We start from the raw sequence: 27394 nt of genomic DNA on the forward strand, positions 1-27394 counted from the left end.
CATATTGTGCGCATCCTGACTCCATTTAAAAGTTTTTCAAAAGACAACTAAAGTCTTTTTTCTTTTTCTGTTTAATTATTATAAATTTTATAAGAGATCTTTAAAGAGTTTAATATACATAATTAAATAAATTATAATTAATATACATAATTAAATAAATTATAATTAATATCCATAATTAAATAAATTATAATTAATATACTTAATTAAATAAAAACTTCTAATATGTATGTAACTATTTTTAAGTTAATTTTTATTACAACATTTTAAGGGAGTATTGATACCCTCGTTATCAAGTATAATATAAATTCAAGACTATATAAATTAAAAGAAAAAAAAATCCGTCAAAAATAAAACAAAAACAAAAGCAAATTAAGGCAATAGTTTTGATTCAAATATCGAAACATAAGTTTCCAAAAGGAAGTCGTAACGTATCCTACGTCATCCTGATTTAAACCGCCGTGTAAAAGTACACATTCATGGCGTTTTATTTCAAGTGCCTCCGTCATTTTTTTGTTAAAATGATTGACCTCTACTTTTAAGGTATTTTTAATCAGTTTTAAATTGAGTTTTATTTAGTTGGTTAACCGAGTAACTAGTTTTGCAATATTATTAAAATACGGGTCTGAACTTTGATCTTTATTATAGCTGGTCTCTACAAGTTGTTATAGAGATCAGTGGTCCGAACAAATTATGTCTATTTGTCTTTCATCTTTTTTTTTGAAACCAAAAATAATTATCAAAAAGAAATAATTACTCTTAAAGTAACTTTTCTTTTGAACAACGATTGTTTAATTTTTACTGCGTGCTAAACGGACGACGTACTGAAAAATTTTGGTACACAAAAAACGAAGGTTGATTGAGATTGCATGGTTCAGTCGCTAATTCAGATTGCATGATTCAGTCGCATGATTCAGTCGCTAATTAAAATAATTTTATATATTCAAATTATCCTTTTTCTCGCACTTATAAAAGTTTCAACGATGCATAATTTTTAAAATTTTAAAACTTGTGTTTTAGTTGTATTCTTTAATAATTTTGGTGGGAGGAGGAGGAAGGGGAGGGGGTGTTAAAGCAATAAACAAGTAAATTTTTTGTAAATAAATATCTTTAAAAGAAACCCAAAAAAAAAATTCATAAAAACCAAACACATCGAAAAGCAATACAGTTGAACATACAAAATGACAAAACTAATGTTTCTATAAAAATAAACGGTAACATATATGCTTCACAAACATAAAACTTTATTCAGGATTTCTTAGAATTAAAATATGTACAAAGAAATAAGAGATATCCGAACCATTCGGAACTACTCTACTTTTTAAAGGAAAGTTTAGAATTGTTCTACTAAGTAAAAAACTTAGAGCCACAAAATATAATTTTCAAAATATTGATTTTAAAACAAAACCAAAACGCCATTTGCGATAAAATACAGAACGTATGAAACTATATTAGCTCAGCTATATAAGAGTTTTTATTTTCGTGTACAAGATACACAAACCCACTCGACTTACTGAACTTTAATCCAATCACTTCAATGAAGTTTTCATCATTTCTGGAGTGATTTTTATGCATTTATAAAATTATTCTTCCTGATGCTTACCTAAAAAATGACGTAAAATAATGAAAGCAATAACTGTATAACATTTTATCAACAAAACTCAAAGTTTCATAGAATAGTTAAAGGACACAACTAAATAATTGAATAAGTTAAACTAACTAAAGATATAAAGTTAATAATAATAAAACAAAGTTAAAAATTACACAAGTTTTGTTATTCATGGACATGTTAATATTGTAGATTTAATATATAAGATTTTAAAAATTTTACTTTTACAATAAAAAACATCTGAATTACATAATTAAAGTAACAGGCACGGAAATGAATTTTGAAGGAAAATCTTTTTTTAAATATTTAAAAAAATATTTATATGTATAACACAATATTAAATAAGTTTTCTTTATTTTTTAATATAATGCTTAATTTAAAATTTTAAAAAAATGATTAAGATGTTTAGTTATATATTTTAGGAAGATGAGTCAAAATATGGCTCATTTTTTTAAGGTAAAATAAATTTATTTTACCTTAAAAAAATGAGCATTAAGTTTTTTAATGTAAAAAGTTTTTACCATATTTTATGTGAAATAAAAAAATGTTTACCATTTTTTATGTGAAAGATACTTTATAGGTTTTGCTATGCGTGATTTTTCTGTTGATATATGCACATGAACTTCTGGTTTTTCTTCGTCCTCGTCTTCATCATTTACTGAAGAAAATGCAGACACCGGGCCAATAGGAAGCAAAGATTTATTGTGTTCGTAGCCAACAAATGGATGTGTTTGTTGCTTAGCAACGGCTTGCTGAAAATATGCTGAATTTTTATTTCCGTTTGTAGAATAAATTGGTTCAGGTTCAGTATACTGCTTTTTTATTGCTTGCAAATTATTTAATTCTCTCCAATTATGGTATTTATCAGTGTTTATTACGTCATTAGAACTAAGAGAGGGAAACCTCAACAGTTTATTTAAAAAGTAAGGTGTTGGAAGTTGGTGTCGAACTTTTAGTTCATTTTCTTGTTGTTGTTGTTGTTGATTTGAAATCTCTCTCATTGCTTCTGATATTTTTTGCTGTTGGATAAACTCTGCTTCTTGTTGTTCGTGAATTGCTCTACCTAAATTCATTTGCCTCTCTTGTTCCTGGTCTTGATCATCCATCATTGCTTTTGAAGCAGCCTCTTGTGCAAGTCGTTCTTGATAAGGAAACTCTTTAATTTGATTTAAATAGTCGTCATTTTGTTGACCTTGCATATATTCTTGTTGATACGTTGCATCCCTGTCACTTTCTTGGTTATTAAAGTTTTCAAACGGAATGTTCTGGCTAGGAAATGGTTGTTGATTTTGAATTCCTCTAGAAAAGCTATCAAACTGATTTTTCATTTCAGGAAAAACATTTCTTAATTGGGTTGACTCATGATGGGTTTGTGTTTGATATTGATCTGTAAACTGACGTTGTGGTCTTTGAAATATCGTGTTTTGACTGCGAAAAAAGTTTATAGGGTTCGCAAAGTTAGGAGTACCAATAAACATTTGTGAGTGGTGTTTTTGCATTGGATTTTGAAAATTATATCCATTATTGTGTCCCTCATATTCTTTTATTAAAGATTGCTCAGGAACTGTTCCCTCTATTGGGCCATTTGCTTCGTTAAATTGCTCAGATGTTGCTTTGTTCATTTCAAATACTTGTGGCATTGTCTCATACATAGCTGGAGAGGGAGATCTGCTATTAAATTTATTTCGCAAGTTTGCTCTTCTATGATGATTTGTTTGTGCTGCAGAAGAAAAATCCATATTTTGCTCTGACGTTACAGAAGCACCTTCTAAACTATTACTTGTTTCACGTTCTTCAGGCATAGGACCAGGGAATATATCAAATGCTTTGCTATTTAATCCTAATATTTTTTGAGTTTTTTGGCCTGCAGCAGCTCTGAGCATTTGAAGAATAGGATTCATTTCTGCTTTTTTTCCAAGTACTGTTGTTCTCGCGACAGGGTTTTCTGTGTCCCATATACTTCTTTTATTAAGTTTAAGAATTTTATCTCTTTTTTGCGATCGTTCAACAGAATTTATCTCATGTCTTATACCAGGGTTGTTTTCTGCTCTGGCTGGTACAAGAATCTCTTCATCAATCATAGATCTTTTTTGAGTAGAGTTAACCAGCACGAATTTGTCGGGTATTTTTTCACGTTTTTCTGTTTCTATAGCAACATGGATTCGTGGCTTGTAATCATCGTGATCGTCGTCGTTATTATCATGATATACAAAATTATTTTCAAGTAAATCTGGATTGAAGTTGCTTTCAATCATACGCTCCTTTTGCTCCTTCGGAAAATAATACGACTTTTTAAATAGATGAAAATGATCAAAGGGTATCTGTTGTAATTTAAGATTGTAACCCTGATAACCGTTTTTATATGGTTCGGAAAAATGGTTACTAGCAGTTGGTGCAACATAGGGAGAATAAAGTAGTTTTTCACGATTAGTATTTCGTTTTTGTTTTTGCGTTAGTAATTTTGATATATATTTAGAAGCTATCCCATTAAATGGGATCTCTAATCCATGATTTACGGCCTCAGATTTCTCAGATCTTTTAACCTGAGACCGCTCTAGAATAAAAAATGATTCCGATTTTTATTTCCTGGTTTTAAAGTGTCTGAAATGGATCTCTTTCCGACAACATCTATATTTACAGATGTTTTGTGGTGTCTACGTTGGGGTTTAAAAAATAATGGGTTAAACTGGGGAACATCTTGACGCAATTGGTAAGGATTAAAAAAGGGAGTTTGTCGTTTTTTTCTATCAATTTCATCATCTTTTTGATATTTATGTTGTGATTTTATTCCTTTTATGATTTTTAGAAGTGGTTTTTCAATACTTTTCCTTTTGCTTTCATTTGCGACTACCTTTTGTTTTTTCTCGGTATGCTGTTCAACTCGGTTATCAGAATCTTCCTCTTCCTCTTCATTATTTTCAGAACTTTCATCATTATCAGGAAGGTTATCTTCAGCTGGTGATGGTATAGAATTTCTTCCAAACGCATCATCACTACCTGACTGGGAAGCGTAGCTTGACTCAGAAGAACCCATACCAACCTGATTGTTAGAACTATCAATAAACTGTTGCTCACCATCGTTTATATTTTGCTGCTGCATGGATGGTTCTTGAAGCACTAAATTTTGTTCATTTGAAAGTTGATCTCTTCCTTGTCCACCAATGTATTGTCCATCTCCTATTTGATGTTGTTCTGTATCTATATTTTCTAACATTGAATTTCTTTGATGGCTTGATAAATCAGAAATTCCTCCACCTACACCTTGATTGAAATCATCCATGTGAGGTGTAGACATGTAAGTGTTCTCACCACGTGAGTTATCGTTATCTACGGCTGAATAACCTACTTGGTGGTCTTGTTCTGGTGCTCGAAAGAAACCCATACCGCCTTGATACATAAACCTATGTTCAGGAACTCCAACATATGTCCCAGCATTAGTGACCATAGATCCCATGTGAGTTAAGCGAGCTGCTGGATGCATCATAAATGTGTCATGGGATTTAAGAATAGGTTGGCTAACTGCAGGTGGTGGTTGATGAAAAATTAAAGGAGGTTGATGGTAAACAACGGCAGGACGGTGAACAATTACTGGTGGCTGATGATAGATAATTGGAGGTCGACGAATAACTAACGGGGGTCTATGTACAATAATAGGTGGTCTGTGGTAAATTTCAGGAGGTGGATGATAAATAACAGGAGGACGCTTCACTATAATGTCATTTTTTTTACTTGCTTTTCCTTTTTTCTTATCATCACTATTTTCAATTTCTGTTTTTTTAGTTTTTCTGCTACTAATTTTGTTTGTTGATTTAAAACTATTTTGGGATTTTTTCTTTTTATTATTCTTAGTTACTTTTTTTGTTGATTTAATTGATCGCTTGGCAACAATATTTCTTCTATGTCTTCTCCTACTATGTTTTCTTTTTTTATGCTTTCTATGTTTTTCAACTTTAGATTTTCCCAAACCAGCAACGTTGTAACCTGGTTGTGGTTCGTTTACTAGATTTTGCTGTGCATTTATTGGACTCGTAGAAGAAACTAAATCTTGATGTGGGTTTATGTTAACATTATTTAAAACACTATTATCAGCTTCATCAGGATTTTCCTCATGCAAACCCTCAAGTTCCTCTGTTTCCTGAGTTTGCTCTTGATTGTGATAATTTTGGCCAATAAAGTTATTTACTGGTGTTTGACTGTTTTCTTGCAAAGCATCTTCGTTGGTGTACTGATTTAAGTTTGAGTCCTGGAAAGGCACTAAGTTGTTAGCTGGATAGGTATGAGGCAAAAACACCCCCCCAACATGTTCCACATTGCTGCCAATATGTCTATATATAGGATGCGTTACATATGAATCATGTGATTTTATAATTGGCTGGTGTATATGAGGTGGAGGTGTATAAAAAACAACTGGAGGTTGATGATAAACAATGTTAGGTCTATGAATAACGACGTCCGGACGATGAACAACTACAGATGGTCTACTGATAATAACATCTGGTCTGTGAACAATCAAGTCCGCACGGTGGTAAATTTCTGGGGGTGGGTGATATATTATAGGTGGTCTAAATACAACCACTCTGTGTCGCTTTGCTTTTGCTTGGTGAAGTTCATTGGGACTGTCAACCAAAAATCTTTTAAAAGCATGCTCATCTTCGTGTCCACAATTTCCTCCTAAACAATTGAACTCGTGCCCACCTAATCCAAAACCATGCTCAAAATGATGGCCACCTCCGTAACCCAGCTCATCATGATGTTCACCACCAGATCTTCCTCCTTCATATCCACCTTCGTGGCCATGATGACCTTCTTCGCCTCTTTCATCGTCATCATCATCATGAGAATGTCCAATATCGTGATTTTCATAGTAACCAGCATGAGCAATAGTTCCACCACCTGCATGCTCAATCTGAGAACCAACATGTTCATGTTGATCATGGGTAACATACATATCATGAGATACAACTCTTGGGCGATGAACGACAGGCCCGGGCTGATGGAAAACAACTGGTGGTTGGTGATATATGACTGCAGGTCGGTGAACTAAAACGGGAGGTTGGTGTATAACTACAGATGGACGATGAATGACAATATCAGGTCTGTGGACAATAATATCTGGTCTGTGATACAATTCAGGTCTTGGATGAAAAACAATATCTGGTCTTTGAACTACAATATTTTGCTCGTCTGCGTGATGGTGGTGATGATCATTATGATGTTCCCATGTATTTTCGTGACCATGCCCCCAATGATCACCGTGATCTCCCCAGATGCCATGACCTGAAATACCTCCATGACCAATTATCCCACTACCAGCATGTTGCCCTATAACATCCCCAAAACCGTGATGACCAAACGACTCTTCTCCTTGATGATCAGAAATATCAGACCCACAGTGACCATCGTGACATTCTCCGCAATGTGAACCTATACAATCTCTACTTATACCTTCGGAGCCAAAACCAAAATCCCGTTTAAATCCTGTTATGTTTTTTAACTTTAACTTTTTTTTATTTTTTAGTTTAGAGACTTTATTTTTTTTAGACCTGTTGCATTGCGGATCAGAGTTTTCATCGCAAGACAATTCTCCCGATCTAACGTTTAGCTCTCCACCCGTTTGTCCAATATGATTGTTGTTAATTGTATAATCTTGTTTATAATTTCCAATAATTGAATTTGGTTCTTCATGATTTTCATCTATATTCACAAAACTACTGTTAAGATTTTTATTGCCAACAGAACTTTGTAAGTTATTACCAAGTTGTGTTTCTAATCCTCTTTCGTTTGATGATAAATAATTAATGCTTTCCATCCCGTTGTTTCCTTGATCATTAAGATTTAATGGTTGGTCAAGAACTTCGTGCCCATTATTTAAACTATTCTGACCATTTATAGGAAAAGTTTGTGTTTCATGGAAGTTTCCTTGATCTAAAATATTGGAGCTTGTTTCTGAAGTAGGGCCGAGTTCGTGAATATTAGTATTTGAGCTAACATGTTCTAAACGGGATCCAACCTGAATAGGTACTGGTTTCATTGCATATAAATCATGCGACTGGTGAATGGGTTGGTTAATAATTGGATTAGGTTGATGTAAAATTATCGGAGGTTGATGGATAATAACTGGAGATTTGTGTACAACTACAGGGGGTCTGTGCACTACAACAGAAGGACGGTGAATTACTATGTCAGGACGATGTACAATTACATCTGGTCTGTGAACTATTTCTGGTTTAGGGTGATATATTATGTCTGGCCTGTGTATCACAGTAACATGGTGCTTCTTTGCCGCTATTTGATTATTTTTCTTTGGAATATGTGATCTTGCATCATCATCTTCGGTATCAGGGTATTGTGGTGCAAATCCAATTGGTCCAATAAGATGTTCATGTCCAACTGGTTCTCCACCAAAATTATGACAATTATAATTGTTGCAGTTATTATCCAGATTTAAATGATACTCATTTTCTAAAACATTATTACTTACACCCATAGTAGGGGTATCTCCAACATGACCTCCATTACTATGAACTCTTTCCATCATTATATGACCAACATTTACGGGTTCACTGTATATATGAGGTGAATTATTAATTTGAGGTGCAATATCAACAGGATAGCTATGCTCTAAATTTTCAATATGGGATCCGTCATGATCTGGGTAGGTATTTTGGACATATAAGTTATTTTGATGCTGAATTGGTTGGTGCATCATAGGATGAGAATGATGAAAAACAATTGGCGCTTGATGAATGACCATTGGTGGTTTGTGAACAATAACAGCTGGTCTATGAATAATAACATCTGGCCGATTAATTACAACATCTGGTCTGTGAACTATTATATCAGGTCTGTGAATAACCTCAGGTCTTTGATGAAAGACAACATCAGGTCGATGAATCACTGTTACATGATGTTTTTTTGATGAATTTTGAATTTTTGATTTTTTCATCACTTCAATTTCAGATTCCGTATGATTAGATTCCTTTATTTCTCTTCGAACTTTTGTCTTCTTCTTGTTCTTCTTTTTTTTCTTGTGTCCTTTATGATGTGTTACTACGGACTTGCTTGACAAGTTCTCTGAGTTTACATTTTCTAAATCCTTTTCTTCTTGAAATTGAGCAGGTGATGGGTTATCAAAATCTTCGGAAGTTCCAATATTATTAATAGGTTGAAGATTGTAATCAGGAACATTATGAGTGTGGGAATCAAAATTATCATTTAAGTTGTTTGAAAATCCATGGGTATTAATTAAGTTACCTTCATTGGCAAATTCATTATGAATATTTTCATAATGAGGGTGACTAAAACTATGCAAGTTATCTATATCTTTTGCATTTTCAAAAGGTGTACCAACATCATAACCACCTTGGCCGACAACGTGACCAGCATGTTCTAAATGAGAACCTACATGTTCATGATTGTCATGCACTAAGTAATTATCGTGAGAAACAGCTATAGGTCTATGTACAACTGGAGGTGGTTGATGAAAAACAATTGGAGGTTGATGAACAATCACGGCAGGTCTATGTACAAGAACTGGAGGTTGATGAATTACTACTGATGGTCTGTGAATAACCACATCTGGACGATGAACTATAATATCAGGTCTATGGTAAAGCTCTGGTCTGGGATGAAATACTACATCTGGTCTATAAAGAACTGTTGCGTGTACACCTGCTGGGTGGTGTCTACTATATCTTAAATCATGGTAATCATTGTGTCCGTCATAACCATCAGCAAATCTTTCGTTTCCTTCATGAAAAGGTTCACCATCACTATATCCATCTTCATGACAATTTGAACCTTCACATCCTACAAAATTTGAGTTTTCATGAGGGTATTTTTCATCATGAACATCTCCGGAGAAATCCCCATGATTACTAGATACTAGAATTTGTTTTTTCACACCAGATACTTGATTTGATTTTTTTTTTGGAACTTTTGATTTTGTCCATGGGTGTTCCTCTTCTGGAAGAGGTACGTAGTTATTAGTAGTTAATGGACCAAATTGGTTTAAAATATTGTTTGGTTCACCCCTACTAAAATGAACTACTTGGTTATTGCCTGTTACTGGTTGTGCATTCAGGTTACTTTGACTATAGCCATCTTCCTGTAAAAAAGCTCCTGGAGCATATTGGTTTCTTACTGGGCTTTCATAATCCGCCCCAATGTTTTCTACATTATTAGGAGTTACATCAACTCCAGCGTTAGGGCCTGTACCCCAACCTTCAGATGGAAAACCATTATTATAAGCTGAGGGTCCTTGAATCCCAAAATCATGTTCTTCATTTGGTTCAGAGTTGAGCATTCCAGAATCAACATTTTGTATATTTTCGTCATTTTGAATATTATTAAGTTGACCCATGTTTTCTTCGTGTTCTACGTTAGAAACCTGGGATATAATTCCTCCGGAGGGAAAAACATGAGATCCAATTCTATGTGGATAACTGTGTGCAACATACATGTCGTGGGAAATAGCATTTGGTTGATGAATAACTGGAAGAGGAGAATTAAAAACAACTGGCGGCTGGTGGTACATAATAGCAGGACGGTGAACTACCACCGGTGGGCGATGTACAATTACTGAAGGACGATGAATTACAATATCAGGTCTATGTACAATCAATGGCGGTCTATGAACAATTTCTGGAGCTTGATGGTAAATAATATCAGGTCGACCAACAACAACTCTATGTCTTCTACTAGGATGTTGATGGTGATTTTTTTGCAAGTGTAAGTTTTTAGATCTTCTCTCTCTGTATGTATCTTTTTCAAAGTTATCTTCATTTTCGTTTTTTGCAATATATGTTCGCTTATAAGGTGATGATTGTTGATTACTAAACTCCTCGCCACCTAAGTGACCAATAGGACTGTTTTCTTCTCCGGATACTCCGCCAGAGACCCCACCCATTGTAGCTTGCTGTTCAGAAGATGAAGATTCGCTAAAGGAACGGTCGAAACCTAAAAAAAAAGTAATTATAATAGTTAATTCTTTTTAACACCAATTAATTACATTATTGGTAAAAGTAAAAATGTTTCAAAATGTTTCAATATTTTATAATTATTAACATATAATATTTTTTTAAAGTGTTTTTAACTAATTAGTTATTTAGAGGGTATAATGTTGCATTTTTATGAGTTTACAGGTATTAGTTTGAATATTATAAACTGTACTGTGTTTTTTTTCCTAAAATTACTATTAATAAATCACTTCCACTGGAAATATATAAACAAATACAATTAAACAAATATATAAGGTTATTGAAAATGTTTATTCTTAATTTAGTTCGTATTGAAAACTTAATTTTAATACTAATCTGATTCACTTAATAAAATGTAAGAAACAGTAAAGCATTATTTTATCACTTTAACTAAGCAAAACTATTTAAACTAAAACTTTAAAAAGTTGCATGCACTTTTTTTTAAAAGATACTAAGTGGCATTTGTTTTACCTTGTGCCCCGAATCCCTCATTAGACATTTGATTATTTAGGTTAACTCCGTTAGAAGGGTATCCAAACTGTTGTTCAGGATGATTATTAAACTGTTCAGATTCTCTTTGACCAAATTCAGTATTTCCGAAATTTCCTTCTTGTTGATTAAAACTATTGGGTGGATGAATTTCATTCGGGGCTCCAAAATGACTAAAATCTCCCATTGGACTATGTCCTACACCACCAGTATGTGGGAATTCCTGCTGATCATGATCAAAGGATTCTTCATTGTGCATGTTTCCTGATGGAGATTCATAACCTACTGCACCGTGAGAATTAGGTAAAGACATAATAGGTTCGTGACCTTCACCACTTTCAGGATCTGCGTAGGGAACACGTCCATTACCAAAGCCATGGTAACCACTAGCAGGTGCGGGACCGTATCCTGTTGTGCCGTAATAAGGAGAATGCGGGTAATTGATAATTGGACCATGAGGAACACCAACATAACTTCCTACTTTGTTAACAACTGATCCCATGTGAGTATAATATGCAGAAGGATGAAATTTAAAAGTGTCGTGAGAAACAAGTAAAGGTTGTTGGACTGCTGGAGGAGGTTGATGGAAAACCAAAGGTGGTTGATGGTATACAACTGCAGGTCTATGAACAATTACTGGTGGTTGATGATAAATTATAGATGGTCTGTGTATTAGTAATGGTGGTCGATGAACAACAATATCAGGTCGATGATATATCTCTGGTGGAGGGTGATAAATGATAGGAGGGCGACTTACTACAACATCCTTCTTTTTCTTTTTAGTTGTTTTAAAGTCTTCTAAAGTGCTATTTGACAAAGAATTATTTTGTGCAACATTAGGAATTAACGATCTTATATTTTTTTCAAGATTTTTTTTACTTCTCAGTTTACCGCATATACAGTCTTTTTTATCTTCGCAATCGCAAGTTGTATGATGTGGTACAACATGGTAGTTGTGAATATGGTGGTCAAGGATTCGGTGGTGATGAACAACTGGGTGAACAACAATAGGTGCTTGGTGTACAACAACCGGAGGTTTATGAACAATAACGGGAGCCTGATGATAAACAATAGGTCTTCTGTGAACAATTATGGGTGCTCTATGGATTACAATGTCAGGTCTATGAATAATATCTGGAGGCTGTGGAACAACAATATCTGGACGCTTGTAAACAGTTGTTTCATGGTCGTGATTTGGTTCATTATGTGTTGCAAAATTGAGTTCATTTATACCATAATTGTTTAAACTATTTTCTTCATTATTGTGAAAACCATTTGAATCTTCTTCTCCGTTCAAACCAAACTCGTGATCTTTCCCTTCATTCCATTGACCACCATTGTATATACCATCTGCTCCTTCAAATGTCGCATGATTATTGCTAAATATAGGATGGCCATTATTATATCCTGTACCTAACCCGTAACCATAATAATCATTTGAATGACATCCAGGATCACAATTAACTCCACAATCAATACAGCGCTTAAAAGATTGACTGTTACTAGTACTTACACTTTCAACTTCGGACCGGGGATGCTTTTTGCCACGTATATGATGTTTTTTATTAAAGTTTTGTAAATGTTGCCCTGGTAAGCACATGCAGTTGTGTTGGTATTCGTCGGAACAGTCACAAGCTTGAGAATGAGGTAACAGCTGGTAGTGATCTAAATGATGTACTTGCACTTTATGCCGATGTAACACAGGATGTAAAACAACTGGAGGTTGGCGAATAACTACTGGTGGTTTGTAGGCAACTACCGAAGGTTCGTGATTAAAAACAACTGGCTTACTTAACAGTCCATTATAATTATTATCATAAAGCATCCCACAGAGTGGATTGCAATCAACACCACATGCAGAGCATCGAAGACCTCTTTTATTTACTTGTTCTACATGCTCTCTAGATGATGGATTGACAGCTTTGGATTTTACCCCGTTTTTTGTGTCATCTTCTTCTCGAAAATTGTCATTTTCTTTTTCCACATCACTGATTGGTTCACTACTATTCACTAGCGATTGATCTATAAAAATATAGGAAAAATAAGTTGCCTTTTTTCAACAAGAATGAACTTTTATAAAAGGTTTTTAACGAAAATTGTTTTCACCTTGTCATGATGCTTTTAAATTAAAAAATAAATTTGCCACCGTCAACCTTTAATTACTTTTGTTCTTGTTAAAAGTGAAAATTTTAATTTAAAAAAAAAAAAATTTTAGGCAAAATTATTTTTCCTATATTTTAAAGCATGCATGAAACGGTAGAAAAATCTTTAGAAAAACTATAATCAATTTTATAAACAAACTTTAACAAATTTCTAAGCTTCCTATGCTCTCCTAGAATATTTTTTAATAAAAATTTTGCAAAGTACCTATAAAGTACAACAACAACAACAAAATAATCATAACATCACACCTGTCGATTTTACACCTATATGGCTGGTTGTCTGTGCGTCACGTGTGTATGTGTTTCTTGTAGAATTAAAGTAAGGTTGTGTAATTTTGTGCGTTAAGTCAACGACCTCTCTTTTGCTATATTTTTTGTCACCGTGTTTAAGTTTATCAATTTTATTTTTTTTAAGACGATGAAAGGAGCTTGGAACCGAAAGTTGTGTAATTTTTACATGGGAATCATTTTTTCTGTTACTTACATAAGATTTCATGAGATCTGAATTACTGTTATACGCTGAATCAATTTTTAATTTGTCAATTAATGTATTGTGAGATTTGACATTATTACTTTTATCATCGTTTCCCAGAAAGTTTCCATTTTCTACTGTAAGTGAGGGATGGTTTATTAAAAATGAATTATCAATTAATGGATCGGCTAAGCTGTCAATTTTTTCTGACTGATCAAAGTTATCAGAATAAAGAGACAACTTTAAGGAACTTTTTGTGTTATCTGTAATTTCATTAAATGAATGCTCATACGTATCTTCCTCAACTCCAGAGCTGTTTGAATTTTTTGTATTAGTTATATTAGCCATTGGCAAATGATTTGCCAAGCTATAGCTTGAAAATGTTGGTTCGTGGTTCATCATATTAGATGATGCATGAAAAATACCATTTGGTTGCTGGTAGAAAATTGAAGGTTGGTGATTAACTAGAGGAGCTTGATGAACTATAATTGGTGGTCTATGGAAAAGCAGTGGTACTTGGTGAAAAATAACTTCACGGTGGTTCAGAACAACAGGAGGTTGATGAACTATAACATTTTGAATATTTGACCTTTTAAACATTTGGTTATTGTTTTCTGAATAGTTGTCTTGAATTGAATTGTATGACTCAGGCTGCATTGATGGGTTATCTACTGCATTATTCATAAATGCTTGATCGGTTTCTGAGTTAGTCAACGTATTTTCCAAAGTTCTACCATTTAAAGAGTTAAAAGTGTTTTTGTTACTAACCATTTCATTTGAAAGAGCTCCTTGATCATCGGTGTTTGGCATATTTTGCATTTGAGAGTATTGATTTTCTTCGTTGAGGGCTGTATTTTCTCCCTCTCCTTGATAGTTTGTAAATCCATTTAAGTTAGACTGTTCTATTGGATAATTGTTTGATGAAGGTGCAACTTGTAAGCTTTCTTGTGCTGGTTTCTCCTCTTGCAAAGAACTTTCAAATAATGGACTTCCTAACTGGGTTATAAGCCTAGGTGGACCAATATAATGGTGTGCTGTGCGTAATATTGATCCCATATGCTGTGCAACAAAACTAGGGTGTACGACAAATGTATCATGCGAGTATAAAAGAGGTTGTTGAACGGCTGGTGGAGGTTGATGAAAAATAATAGGAGGTTGATGATAGACAACAGCTGGTCTATGTACTATAACTGGTGGTTGGTGATATATAATAGGTGGACGATGTATAACAATTGGAGGTCTATGAATTACAATATCTGGCCTGTGATAAATTTCTGGTGGTGGATGGTAAATTATAGGAGGTCTATTAACAACAACATCTTTTTTTGTTCCTTTATGATCATTATTTTTTTTTACTTCTCTTTTTTTTCTAACTCTTAGTTGCTTTTTTTCTTTATTTTTTGAATGAATGGAAGATTTTTTTAAACTTGTTGAATTCAAAACTGTGTTCAATAATAAATTGCTTGTTTTTTCTTTAAGTTCGAAGGAGTTTTTTACATTCGTTGTTTCATCTGACTTTAAAATTGTATCCGTCATATCTGGTTTTAAAGTCATTTCTAAATTGTTATCATAATTTATATTGTTACTATCCTCATTATCCTTTGGGTAATTTTCTACTTGATTGTTAGTTCCAAGTACATTTCCAGGAAGAATACTTGACCATTCCCCTCCGTCACTTAAAGAAGATCCAATATGTTTGAAATTTGTTTCTGTCATCAAACCCCAATGATCTTTTGAATTTAAAAACGGTTGATGAACTACTGGACTTGGTTGATGAAATATTATAGGTGGTTGCGCATAAATGACAGGTGGCCTATGAACAACAACTGGAGGTTGATGATATACAATAGGGGGACGTTGTATTATTAAAGGAGGTCTATGTAATATAATTGGTGGTCTGTGGTATATTTCTGGCGGGGGATGAAAAACTATTTGTGGACGTCTTACAATAATGTCATTTTTTTTCTTACCTTTTAAAAAAATTGTGTTCTTCCGCTTCAGGGCTAAATTTTTTTTTTGATTGAACTTTTTATCATTTGCGTGAGCTTTGTTACGATGACCAATTTCCGATTTTTTGGTAACATTTTGATGAATTTTTTTCTCTAAAAGTATTGTATTTTCTCTTTTTTCTTCATTAAAAGAGTTATCAATGCTTACTACTTTGCTGTTACTAACTTCAATTAAAAGATTTTTAGTGCTTCTGCGTTTTTCTGATGTGATTGGCAACGTGACAGGTGTTAGTGATGATGCGACTTGTGGTGTGAGCGGTAAAGTTGAAGTGACTGACGTGTTTGATTTTTTATCAAATATAGATAAGTCATCAGAAGTAGCGTTTGAAATTGTTAGATTCAATTTTATATCTTCTGGAAGATGATCTTTTTTAAAATTGTTTTTATACTTTTGTTCTATTGGTACTTCATATTTTTTGTACCCATATATATCTTCTTTCTTTTTTATTTCATTGGTTTGCGATGGAACTAAATGTTTTAATCCTGCTTTTTTAGATTCAGTTGGATAAAGATCAGGCCTTGGCATATCTCCAATTGGCAAAACATCATTTAGCTTTTTGTACATTTCTTCTTGTATTTGCGAGATTTTAGCGAATTCCTTGTCTTCTCTAAGAGCCTCGGCTTGTTCACTAATTTCATTTTGTTGATCACCATCTTGTACTCCAGCATTTAGTTGATCATGAAAATCTGGTACGCTACCTGGATTTTTCAACAATGTGCTTGAATCAGGCAAGCTTCCTTCAAGTAATGGTGCAGAATCAGGGGAATCTATTGGTCTATGTGCATCTACATTTGAGGTATCAAATAAAGAGTTTAGTTTAGAGGTGGTTTTTGATTCAATTTGATCTGATTCGTTATCGCGGAACATAGATGGTTGATCTGAATCTCTGTATTCTTGAACTGAGTGTCTTCCAGAGATTCTGTTACCATAAGATGATTGGTAAGACGGATAATCTTCATTATGAAACCTGGAATATTCTCGGTTTGGATTCATATCATCTATCTGTTTATTTGAAAACTGCATTTCAAATTCAGGCCTTTCCATTTGACTGTTTCTAGAAATAAATAAAAATTTTGTATTAAAATTATGCAAATGACAATAGATAAGAAAATCAGATACATATTATATAATTAACAATAGTATCATTTTTAATAGTTCATATTAATAAAGTTTAGTTTACACACATATTTGATTTTTACTATTATCATCTTTCAAGTTCAATTTTTTTTTATTCAATTTTCTTATATTATTTTATTACTTTAATTTTCTTTTGTTTTTTATAATTAATTTTTCTTTTACACAATATTGCCTAACTTTTTATATAACAATTCTTCTATATATAACTAGACCATAAGAAAAAGCAATACTAGATCAGTTTTACTAGGAGTTTTAGACACTTGAGTAAAACGATATGAAAAAAAGTTTTGCACTTACAAATGACTCGCATAAAGAAGTCTAAAATGATTCGATTTGCTACCCTTTTAAATTTTTTTTAAGTTATATAAAACAGAATCTTATTCTTTTTCTTTTAATTTAGATCAACTCTTCAGATTTCACTTTGCCCTGTTTGTTGCTATTATCTATATTTTTTTAAATGGGAGAAAATGCTTTGTAATTATAAATGCTTTTAGTTTATCTGCGCTGAAATTTATTTATTGTTTAATAAAACTTATTTTTTTTTTAATTAAAAAAAAAAATCAATGTTAGATAGTGATGCCAAGAACTCGCAAGGAATGTCGTTGGTTTAGCATAGGAATTCATTAACAATGTTCTTCCTACAATAGTAAATCTTATGACACATTATCTATTTTGTAGGTTGTTATTCAATGTCGCATTTGTAAGTTTAAAAGTTATATGGCAAAAAATGTTTTAATAATTTTGAATAACAATTTTTGAACATGGTAGCACATATAAAAGAATAGTATAAGTGATGAAAAAGAGTTTTCTTAAGTTACAAGACAAAGCATACAAGACAATAACATCTAAAATAAAACAACCCAGCTTCTTTAGAAAAACATGAAAAGTTGTTAAATTAAACATTTTAATTTAATATTATTAGAGAAAAAAATGTAAAATAACTCTGCTTGATTTATGTATTTACAAATATAAATACTTCATCTTTACTGTTATTGCAATGTTGAAGTTTTTATTTGGGAATGAGATTTTTTTTCTGGGTCAAAGAACAGTTTGTAAAATAGCAACCATTAATGTTAATAAAAAAGTTACCGAACTTCATCAGGAATATATAAAAATAAAAATAAAAACAATATAAACATCACGACTGACAACCACTTGTTATGTAGACAGGAAGAGCGGAGGAGGAAAGGAGGAAAAGCTTTTTTATCTACATGTGAAGTAGAAATTGGATAAGCATCATATTTTTTACACTAAGGTAATTCATCTGAAAATATGCTTTGAATTAAAACCTTTGATCCCATTTCATTATCAGAATCTTTGATCCCAACTCATCATCAGAATCTTTGATCCCAGCATATCATCAGAATCTTTGATCCCAACTCATCATCAGAATCTTTGATCCCAGCATATCATCAGAATCTTTGATCCCAACTCATCATTTGAATTTTACTATTGTTTTTTTTTGTTACTTTAGTAATTCTGGAAAAAGATCAAAGCTGTGTAATTTAGCTGTTTAGCAGCTGTGTAATTTAGCATGATTTAAACAACTTAATTTTTTTTCAAGACAAAACTTGAATGATAAACTTAAAATGTGATTGATTTGGAGTTTAGGATCAATATGCATTATTACTAGTTAATGGTATACTCAAGGATTATTGGATCCTTGCTGGCTTATATGTTTACTACACTCTGATAAGTTGCCTCTCCACCATTTAATATAACACTTAGATAGGGAAACCAATATTAATATAGTTTTCAAAGGTGCTTTTGAAAAAAGTGTTCAGAATTTTATATTTATACGTATCCACAACATACGTATCCACAACAGATACACAATTAGGCCTAGATGTTAGCTGGTTTGAAATAAGAACGAAGCTAACCCTTGAGTTTGTATGGATCCAATTATTTCTTAGAAATCAATAAGTCTATGCTTCTTATCCAACAAAAATATTGTTCCAAAGTATTGCCTTTATCTCTTATATTTTTTTGTTGATTCAGTATTAAAAATTATTCCAAAGTATTGCCTTTACCTTTTATATTTTGTTGTTGATTCAGTATTAAAAAGAAATGCCAGCCAGATAATATATTTTTTGGTTGTAATAGTGGATTAAAGTATAACATTAGAGAACTAGATTTAATGTGAGTTTTAATTAAATCATATGATAATCATCTAAACGAATAAAAAATTTAACCATTTAAAATGCCAGACATAACTTTAATACTGGCGAAATGAGTTCTGAAAAAAAATGCTGGCGATATCATTAATTGGCAATGTTACAGCGAGCGCCCTCACAGTGATTTAAATGCTGACGATATCATTAATTGGCAATGTTACAGCGAGCGCCCTCACAGTGATTTAAATGCTGGCGATATCATTAATTGGCAATCTTATAGCGAGCGCCCTCATATATATCATGATATCATTAATTGGCAATGTTACAGCGAGCGCCCTCATATATACCATCATATCATTAATTAGCAATGTTACAGCGAGCGCCCTCACAGTGATTTAAATGGTGGACATGAGTAAAATGTTTAATGTTTTGAAATTAAAATTTAACTTGATTTTTGTATACTTAAATGGCATGCAGATTTAAGTTTAAAAAAAAAAGTTAAAATTTTTAGGAAAGTAAAATTTTTGTCTATTTAAAAAGTTACGGCAATTCAAAGTTAAACAATTTGGAAGAAAAAAAAAACACTTTAAAAACTAACAGAGTTTTAAAAAAAAAGATTATTGATCTAAAACTTGGAAAATTATTATTTAACGATAAGGGATAAATAGCCTACATAAAAAATACATTTTTCTGGCTTATAATCGTTGTATTTTATGGAGAAAATTGGATAATTTTTATAAAAATTATATAAAAACTGTGAATTTTTGCACATGATTTTGCAGTAGTTTTTAAACATTTTAGTCATTATCTCAAAAACTAATAATGGCGCCATACTGAACCTTATATGATTTCCAAACTACAAAATAAAAGTTTTTCTTTGCTGCAATGCCTCAGTTGGCCCTATCAGCGGTTTTTGAAAAAAACAAAAATTGCCATCTTGAGGTTAAATTCTAAGAATTTGGTTTTGAAAAATTAGCAAATGCACATGTGTTACAAAAATAAATTATTTACAAACAAAAAGATTTTTTTAAATATCATCAGCTTTTGCATTTTTGCGCATACATGAGTGTTTAGAATGCCCTCTATCTGAACAGTTTTTGCACAATAGCCTCCCGTAGTACATTGCTCTCAAAATTGTAAACAGAAGCAAGCCATACTTTTTAACTAGTTTGCGATCTGTTTGAATTGATATTTGATATCTAGTTACTTTTCGAGGTACATTATTATGTAAAAGTTTTCTGGCAACATTTCCAGTCGTTGTATTCCCCCCTTGTCCAGTGGATTCTGCAAAATCCCTTTTTTTTCTGTTTTAACTTAGATAAATAATTTTTTTAAATGGTCCCGTTCTCTTTTACTAAGTCAAGATTTTTGTTGTCAATATTTATTGCATGGACTTAACATCCCTGTTTATGATGAAACCATCTTGAACTGTTTGTATATTTTCACATTGTTCTTTTGAAAGGCCACAAAGATCACAATATAAATATCCAAGATCTTAATAAATATCTGAAGCCTTTCTGTCTAAACTATGAGCGAAAATGTTTACTTTAACATGGTATTGATTTTCACTATGCTCAACAGTAATCTTCCTTCATACATTGTATGTCTTTGTTAAAGAAAGAAAGAGATTAGATATTTTTATTTGACTCTTTCCTCATTTGAATCATCTTTATAAGGTTTCCAACTAGAACAAGTAATTCTAGTCACTAATAGAACATATTTAGTCTAGTCACTAGTAGAAAATATTTAGCCCTAAACGACTGAGAGAAAAGAAGTGATTATGTTCGAAAAAGTGTAAGTATAATATTTTTGTATAGGTAATTAAGAGAAGAAAGTGGGAACAGTATATCCATCTTATTATTTAATTTTTACTTCTTGTTTTATTTTATTTTTGAAGCCAGCCAAAATAGCGACCAAATTAAACACATTTTGTGATTATTTTAGTTTGCAGCTAGAGCAAAAATCAAGGCCGTATGATGCTGATGACGTATGATGCTGATGACGTATGATGTTGATGACGTATGATGCTGATGACGTATGGTGCAGTTTCTGAAATATAAATATAAAAATTAATAGCTTGACATAAAATTCAAAAAAGTCAAACTTTCACAATTATATTAAGGCATTATGACAAACTAATGAATGCTAGGACATATATTATAATTTATAGAGTTTACATTGCACTATAATTTATAGTGTCCGAGTATTTATTAATTATTGTTTTTTAAAATTTAGTAGACAAAATTATTGTATTGATTTTTAAAATTTAGTGGATAAAGCTTGACAATTCGGCTTGAAAGCATGAACTATTACCTAATAAAGTTATCCTAAAATATTTTTACAGCTGGATCTTTATAGTGTCCTTTTTGGTGTCCTACAGTTATTAAATGATTTTTTTAATTCATCAAGAATAAAAAAAGATTTCTTAAACATATTGCAGCTATGTAATATTTTTAGAAAAGTTAACAACTTTCCTTTATAGTGTCTTTTTTTGTGTGTTTTTCAGTGTGTTTTATTGTGTCCTTGGTATATTTTATGATCTTATGAATATTTTTAACGGATAAGTCTTATCTAACTGACGTAAAAACATGCATTACGACTTTATATAAGAATCCTTAAATATTTTTTAGTTGCATGCTTTAAAGTGTCTTTTCGGTGTCCTAGAGTTATAGTGCAACCATAGTGATGAATATGGAAGTATTTAGAATGAATAAAGCTTGAAATGTTACCCTAAAAACATGAATTTTGACCTTGCCTAATTTTTTAGGGTGTTTTACAGTGTGTTATTTTGGTATCCTAGAGTTATGATATGCTCTCAGGAGTATTTTTTAATGATTGAGCCTCAAAAATTAAGCTAAAAACATATATTATGACCATGTTTTATTTTCCCATGCCGCATAAAGAGATTTTTACTAAGTATAGTCAAATGCCCACAAAAAGTGCAAAATAAACCACTGTAATCCTTTAAAAAGACATGTCGCAACCCTAATCTTTTCAGGGGCCTCACGAAAAGATTAGGGTCATATTTTCCCATCGATATCTTTTTTGAGCCCCTGCCTATATATTACTTATATATTGGTAATTAAACTTCATTTTGTTTGAAATTAATTTGAAATTTATCTTATTTATATAAAATGCAAAACAATAAAAAGAAAAGTTATGCATTATTTCTGGCTTGAAAAATTTTGTTTCAGGCTTTTAAAGAAACTTTGATTTTTAATATATATAGTATATATAATTTAATACATAACATTTCATTATTTTTTTAGATTTTTTTTAATAGAGTTTTCATGAGGTTTCCATGAAAACCTTTCATCAAAACACATTTTTAAAACTTTTAATAATTTATTTCTCGTAGGTTAAAATTACAATAAAAAATTACAGCAAAAACAATAACCCAACCTGGCGGGAGCAAAAACAAGATAATTTGACATATCACCGAGCCCCGTTACACTTTATTTTATTATTACACTTTATCTTAATTTTATTATTATTTTCTTCTTATTTAATATAAAGCCCCGTTACACTTGTGACTTTTTTAACGTTTTAACAATTTTGATATATAATAAATAAATAAAAAGGCAAATTTACAAAAAACGTTTGCAAAATACTTCAGCAAATAATATTTCCTTGAAATAAATTAAGAAATACAAAAACTAAAATACAGTAAAGTAGTGTTACAAAAAATTGATTTATGTTTTATTATAAACAATAAAGTTCAAATAAACATTAAAACGTTTTTAGAAGAGCTAGAGACAGATGATTTTATGTTTTAAATTATTTATTTTGCAATTTGTACATTATTTTCAAAAATGATATTTGAAATTTAATATATGGACGTCCATGTTAAGTAAATGCTGTTTCGATTCAACCTTATAATTCTACAAAAAGCAGTTTAAGACAAAGTTTTGTTTTTTATTTAAAAAATATATAAAATTTTTCCAAGTAAAAGACTCACAATATTTAATTTGGGAAGAGCTTATTTTAAGATGAGTTAAGCGAACGACAAAGTTATTCTCTGAAAATTTGGTATATTTATGAGAAATTTTATAGAAATAAGTTTGAAATGCTATTGGAGATAAACAACGCTTGGTATTATGTATAAATAGTATCACTTGCTAAATATTAAATAATTATATATATAATATCACTTGGTAAATATTAGGCTGATAAATAAAGTTCCGAACGAATGAAAGAGAGGTTTGCAGTAAGCATTTCTATCTATTCCAAATATTATTCTGCGAGCATTTTTTTTTGCTTATTACAAATTTTTTTTACTTTAGCGTAATTAGTACCTACCCAGGCAATGTTACCCAGGCAATGTTACATTTAATGATGGATTATTAAGAAAGATTTCTTCTTATATAACATGGAAATTTTTTGACACTTGCTTTCAATATATTTAATGTGAGAATTTCAAGACAATTTTTCATCTAAAATTATTTCTGGGAAGTTTGTGGTTGATTCCCTTTTAATTCTTGTTTTATTGAATCAAGGATTTTGGGTAATTTAAGGAGTAAAAAGGATTGGGTACGTTAAGGAGTAAAAAGGATTTTGGGTAATTTAAGAGAAACTTTATTGGCTTTATTAGGATAATGAAATAGAATAAACTTTGTTTCTCTACATTTAATGAAAATTGGTTACTTATAAACCACTCGTTTATTTTATCTAATTTGTCATCAAATATTTTAAAAAGAACCTTTATAATTTTTGGAGATTAAAAAAGTCATCTTAAAAAATATTAAATACTATCAAAGTAAGATAGTATTTAATATTTTTGATGCCAAATATAAGTCATTTACATAAAGTAAAAAATATAATGCTTCTAAAGTAGATCCTTAAGGTACCCCACTAGTTGCTAGGTTATTTTTTAAATCTTTAGATGCTTTAAAAATAAATTACATCCTGTTACTCTAGTTTTGTTTGTAAGTAAACCATAGTAAGTTTTTGTTTTTAATTTCATAGTGTTCTAGTTTTTTTTTAAAGTATTTCATGGTTTAATGTGTCGAAAGCTTTGCATAAATTTATGGTATAGCATTCACTAAAATGCAAATGCATTTAAATGCATTTGATATATGTTGTGTGATATTGTGCCTCGATATTAATATATGCTTTATAATGTTAGCTTTGTTAGTTAGGAGACTGGATGAGAGGTAATTAGTTGGGAGCTTCCTTACTAATTACCTCTTATCCATTTGTGAAACTGAATAGTGTTACTGAATTATTTTCTGCTGACATAAAATACGTCCGAAAAATTTTCTATTAACATATTTTGACATTATTTTATGTCTGAATTATTTAATGTTTTGTATTCTTGAAGAACAAATCAAACTAATTTGTTAACATATTTTTATTTTATTCATCAAATTATTTTGAGAGGCGTTACTAAAAAAAATTTCTGATATACTTTATGTCAGCAGAAAATAATTCAGACATAAAATTATGTCAAAATACGTCAATAGAAAATATGTAGGACATATTTTATGTCGACAGAAAATATGTCCAACATATCGATTAGCAATATATATATATATTGCTATGTATATATATATATATATATATATATATATATATATATATATATATATATATATATATATATATATATATATATATATATATATATATATATATATATATATATATATATATATATATATATATATATATATATATATATATATATATATATATATATATATATATATATATATATATATATATATAATGCTTATCGATTGAAGGCAAAGTTACACAGCTTCTAGTTTTATTATTTTTTAAAAGTTTTTTTCTGTAATACATAAGCATTTAAAATTAAATTAGTAGGATTTTTATTTTTTTGCTCCTGAAAAATGCCAATAATTATGCATTATTTGCATAAGTTGCTCAATAGTTATGCATTATTTGCATAAGTTGCTTAATAATTATGCATTATTTGCATAAGTTGCTCATAATTATGTATTATTTGCATAAGTTGCTCATAATTATGCATTATTTGCATAAGTTGCTAAATAATTAAAAATCTAGAAGTTTTTGCAAGAAAATTTTTGTAGTAATATTATAAATAAATTTTTTTGAAATTATTTATGAAGTGCAATACATGGCACATAAAAAGTTTTTTTTCTTATAAATATATATATTTTTTAAAAATCTTCACAAATATTCAAAATAAATTCCTCTTGTAATAATGTTAAAAAGAAATTTAGCAAAAGACATTTCAAAGTTGCTGATTATTCAAATTATTGATATTTTTTTAAATTCATTTTTATTTATTGTCACTTTAAATTTAAGTTATACATTAATTTACAAACGTGAAAAAAAAAAAAAAAAAAAAAAATTGCTTACTGAAATTTTCCTTCTTCATTAAATGACCTTTTTTCCATTCCAGTTACTCTTAAGATGCCTGGTCTGTTTACAGCTGAAGGTGTAACACCATCAATAAAATTTTTTGGTTCATTTTTAAAATGCGAAATGAAATCAGAATGATGGTGAAATTCCGAGATGCTAGGATCAAACTGAGATTCGTAAAGAGATGGAGAATGTACAGAAAACTGATCAAAAACATTATTAGGTTCTTGCTCAGGTTTCATTTCCAAATAAGGGTCTTGAAATGATGTCTTTTCAAAATTTCTAGAAAAGCGATTTGCCAACAAGGAGTTGTGATTTTGCCTAAAATCGTTTAAATGAAATGGGTTTTCTAATGGCACATGCTGCAACTCAGGAAGATAGGGGTTCATTAATTTGCTATGTTGAAACCTGAACTCTTCAGCCTCTAACTCTCTGCGCCTTTCTTCTTGCGATTGTGCAAATTCTCGTAAAGTTGACATGTGTATATTTTGAAGGTGCTCCAGAGCCATCCTTTCACCTTCATTTTGTAATGGCTTGCGTAGGCTTTCAGCCATAAGGTTTTCTGAATCAGGCAACGCAATACCTGGATTAAAACCGTTTGCAAATATTCCAGAATTTAGCCTTGGGTCTAAAGCTCCTTCTACATTAGAACGGACATAACTAGGTGAAGAGATCCAACGTCTACCCATGTGATATTCATAGGGATTTGAAAATCTTCCCCACGACATGCTATAAGGTGGCGCTCTAAAGAAAGGTGAATAATACGAAAGAGGTTGATTCCATTCGAAACCATTCCGACGAAAATAAGATTCGCCAAATCTTTCAGGCTCAAATTCGTTATGATAATGATGATGCCTGTGATGCAAATGATGTCTACGATGATGGTGGTGATGATGATGAAAGTGACGAGGTTGCCTTTCATGAAAAACTTTGGCTTGGGAGAGAGATGGAGATGTATATGTTTGAGAATTAAATTTGTCTGTGCTAAATAGAGCAGACCCTAATTGTGAACGAACCTGCAAAGATACAGGTTTTGTGTTCCCTTCTGTTGAATTCGCGTTACTTTCTAAACCATTAGACTTATTGTTAACTCTTAAACGCAATGAAGTCCCCCCGTTTTGTTCATTTAAGTTTTCAACAGACCGTCTCTTAACGTCAATAGAAAGTCTATTTAAGTCAAATTTAAATTTTGAATGAGGATCAGTTGTATATATTGTGTGAATTGTTGAGCGTTTAAGATCATTAGGAGTTGTGTCGTAATTATCAGAGTCACCCATACCCATCATTTCTCCGTGCATTATGTCAGCGCTTGCATCGTAACGTTTTGTTATATCGTTATTAGCCATAGGGTGATCTACATTAGAATCCATACCTTGAAGTAAGCGAGCGTCTTCATCATCCGGCTGAACGAGCGAAGAACTCTTTACATTGTTTTGCACTTTTTTAACTTTGGAATCTTTTTTCAGTTTCGTTTTGAGACTTTTTGTTTCTTTTAATTTTTTACCAACATTTGATTTTTTATCTCCAGAAAGTATACTGTCCTTCAAAATAGAAGTGCTGTCTTTCGGAGAATCGACAGTAATATCATTATTTTGTGAGGGAATAGCGATTTCTTCTCTTTTATCGACTTCGTACAAAGCATCACCAGTACTCTCATTTTCATCTAAATCTCTTTTAGATCGCTTAATTTGTCGGTCGAAGCTATTATCTGATATTAATACATTAACTAACACTAATATTACTAGCAACTTTAACGAGGTATGAGTAATTCCCATAACTCCCAAGGAAACAATGTTCTTTAAAGGAATAGTTGCCGTCAGTTAAAAACGGCAGTCGAAAACATAACAAATTAATTGCTGTAGATAATTTTAATTGTTATAATTATCTTTAATTTTTTAAAAATAATATCTTATAATTGTAACAGTAAAATAAAAAAAATCGTTATCGATATCTAGAACGTTTTCGGCATAACGCACAGGTGCACACAATTCGCTTCGCCTGAGTGAACCATGTACTCAACCACCCGTAATATTCTGAATATTCATTGCGCTGTGCACATACCAAATTAGCTCGAT

General features: G+C 31.3%; 2 protein-coding genes across 4 annotated transcripts; both read right to left on the reverse strand.

Annotated features, from left to right (window-relative positions):
* Positions 1-1175: 1175 nt before the first annotated feature.
* On the reverse strand, positions 1176-3864 carry LOC105849112 (signal transducer and activator of transcription C-like). Its single transcript, XM_065814753.1, has 2 exons — positions 2162-3864; positions 1176-1603 (listed from the first exon to the last, which is right to left on the reverse strand). Exons 1-2 carry the CDS (start codon positions 3862-3864, stop codon positions 1600-1602), a joined length of 1707 nt encoding a protein of 568 aa, XP_065670825.1. The 3' UTR covers positions 1176-1599.
* On the reverse strand, positions 3724-27375 carry LOC100210570 (uncharacterized). 3 transcript variants are annotated; one of them, XM_065814752.1, is made up of 4 exons: positions 25317-27374; positions 15681-16774; positions 11059-13098; positions 3724-10567 (listed from the first exon to the last, which is right to left on the reverse strand). In XM_065814752.1, the coding sequence occupies exons 1-4, from the start codon at positions 27092-27094 to the stop codon at positions 4164-4166; spliced, it is 11316 nt and encodes a 3771-aa protein (XP_065670824.1). In that variant the 5' UTR covers positions 27095-27374; the 3' UTR covers positions 3724-4163. The 3 variants fall into 3 exon arrangements, with proteins under 3 accessions (XP_065670824.1, XP_065670822.1, XP_065670823.1); XM_065814750.1 differs by having other exon boundaries at positions 13488-16774; XM_065814751.1 differs by lacking the exon at positions 11059-13098 and having other exon boundaries at positions 13488-16774; positions 25317-27375.
* Positions 27376-27394: the final 19 nt, after the last annotated feature.

Source organism: Hydra vulgaris, chromosome 12, assembly GCF_038396675.1.
Source record: "Hydra vulgaris chromosome 12, alternate assembly HydraT2T_AEP".
NCBI classification, from domain to species: Eukaryota; Metazoa; Cnidaria; class Hydrozoa; order Anthoathecata; family Hydridae; genus Hydra; species Hydra vulgaris.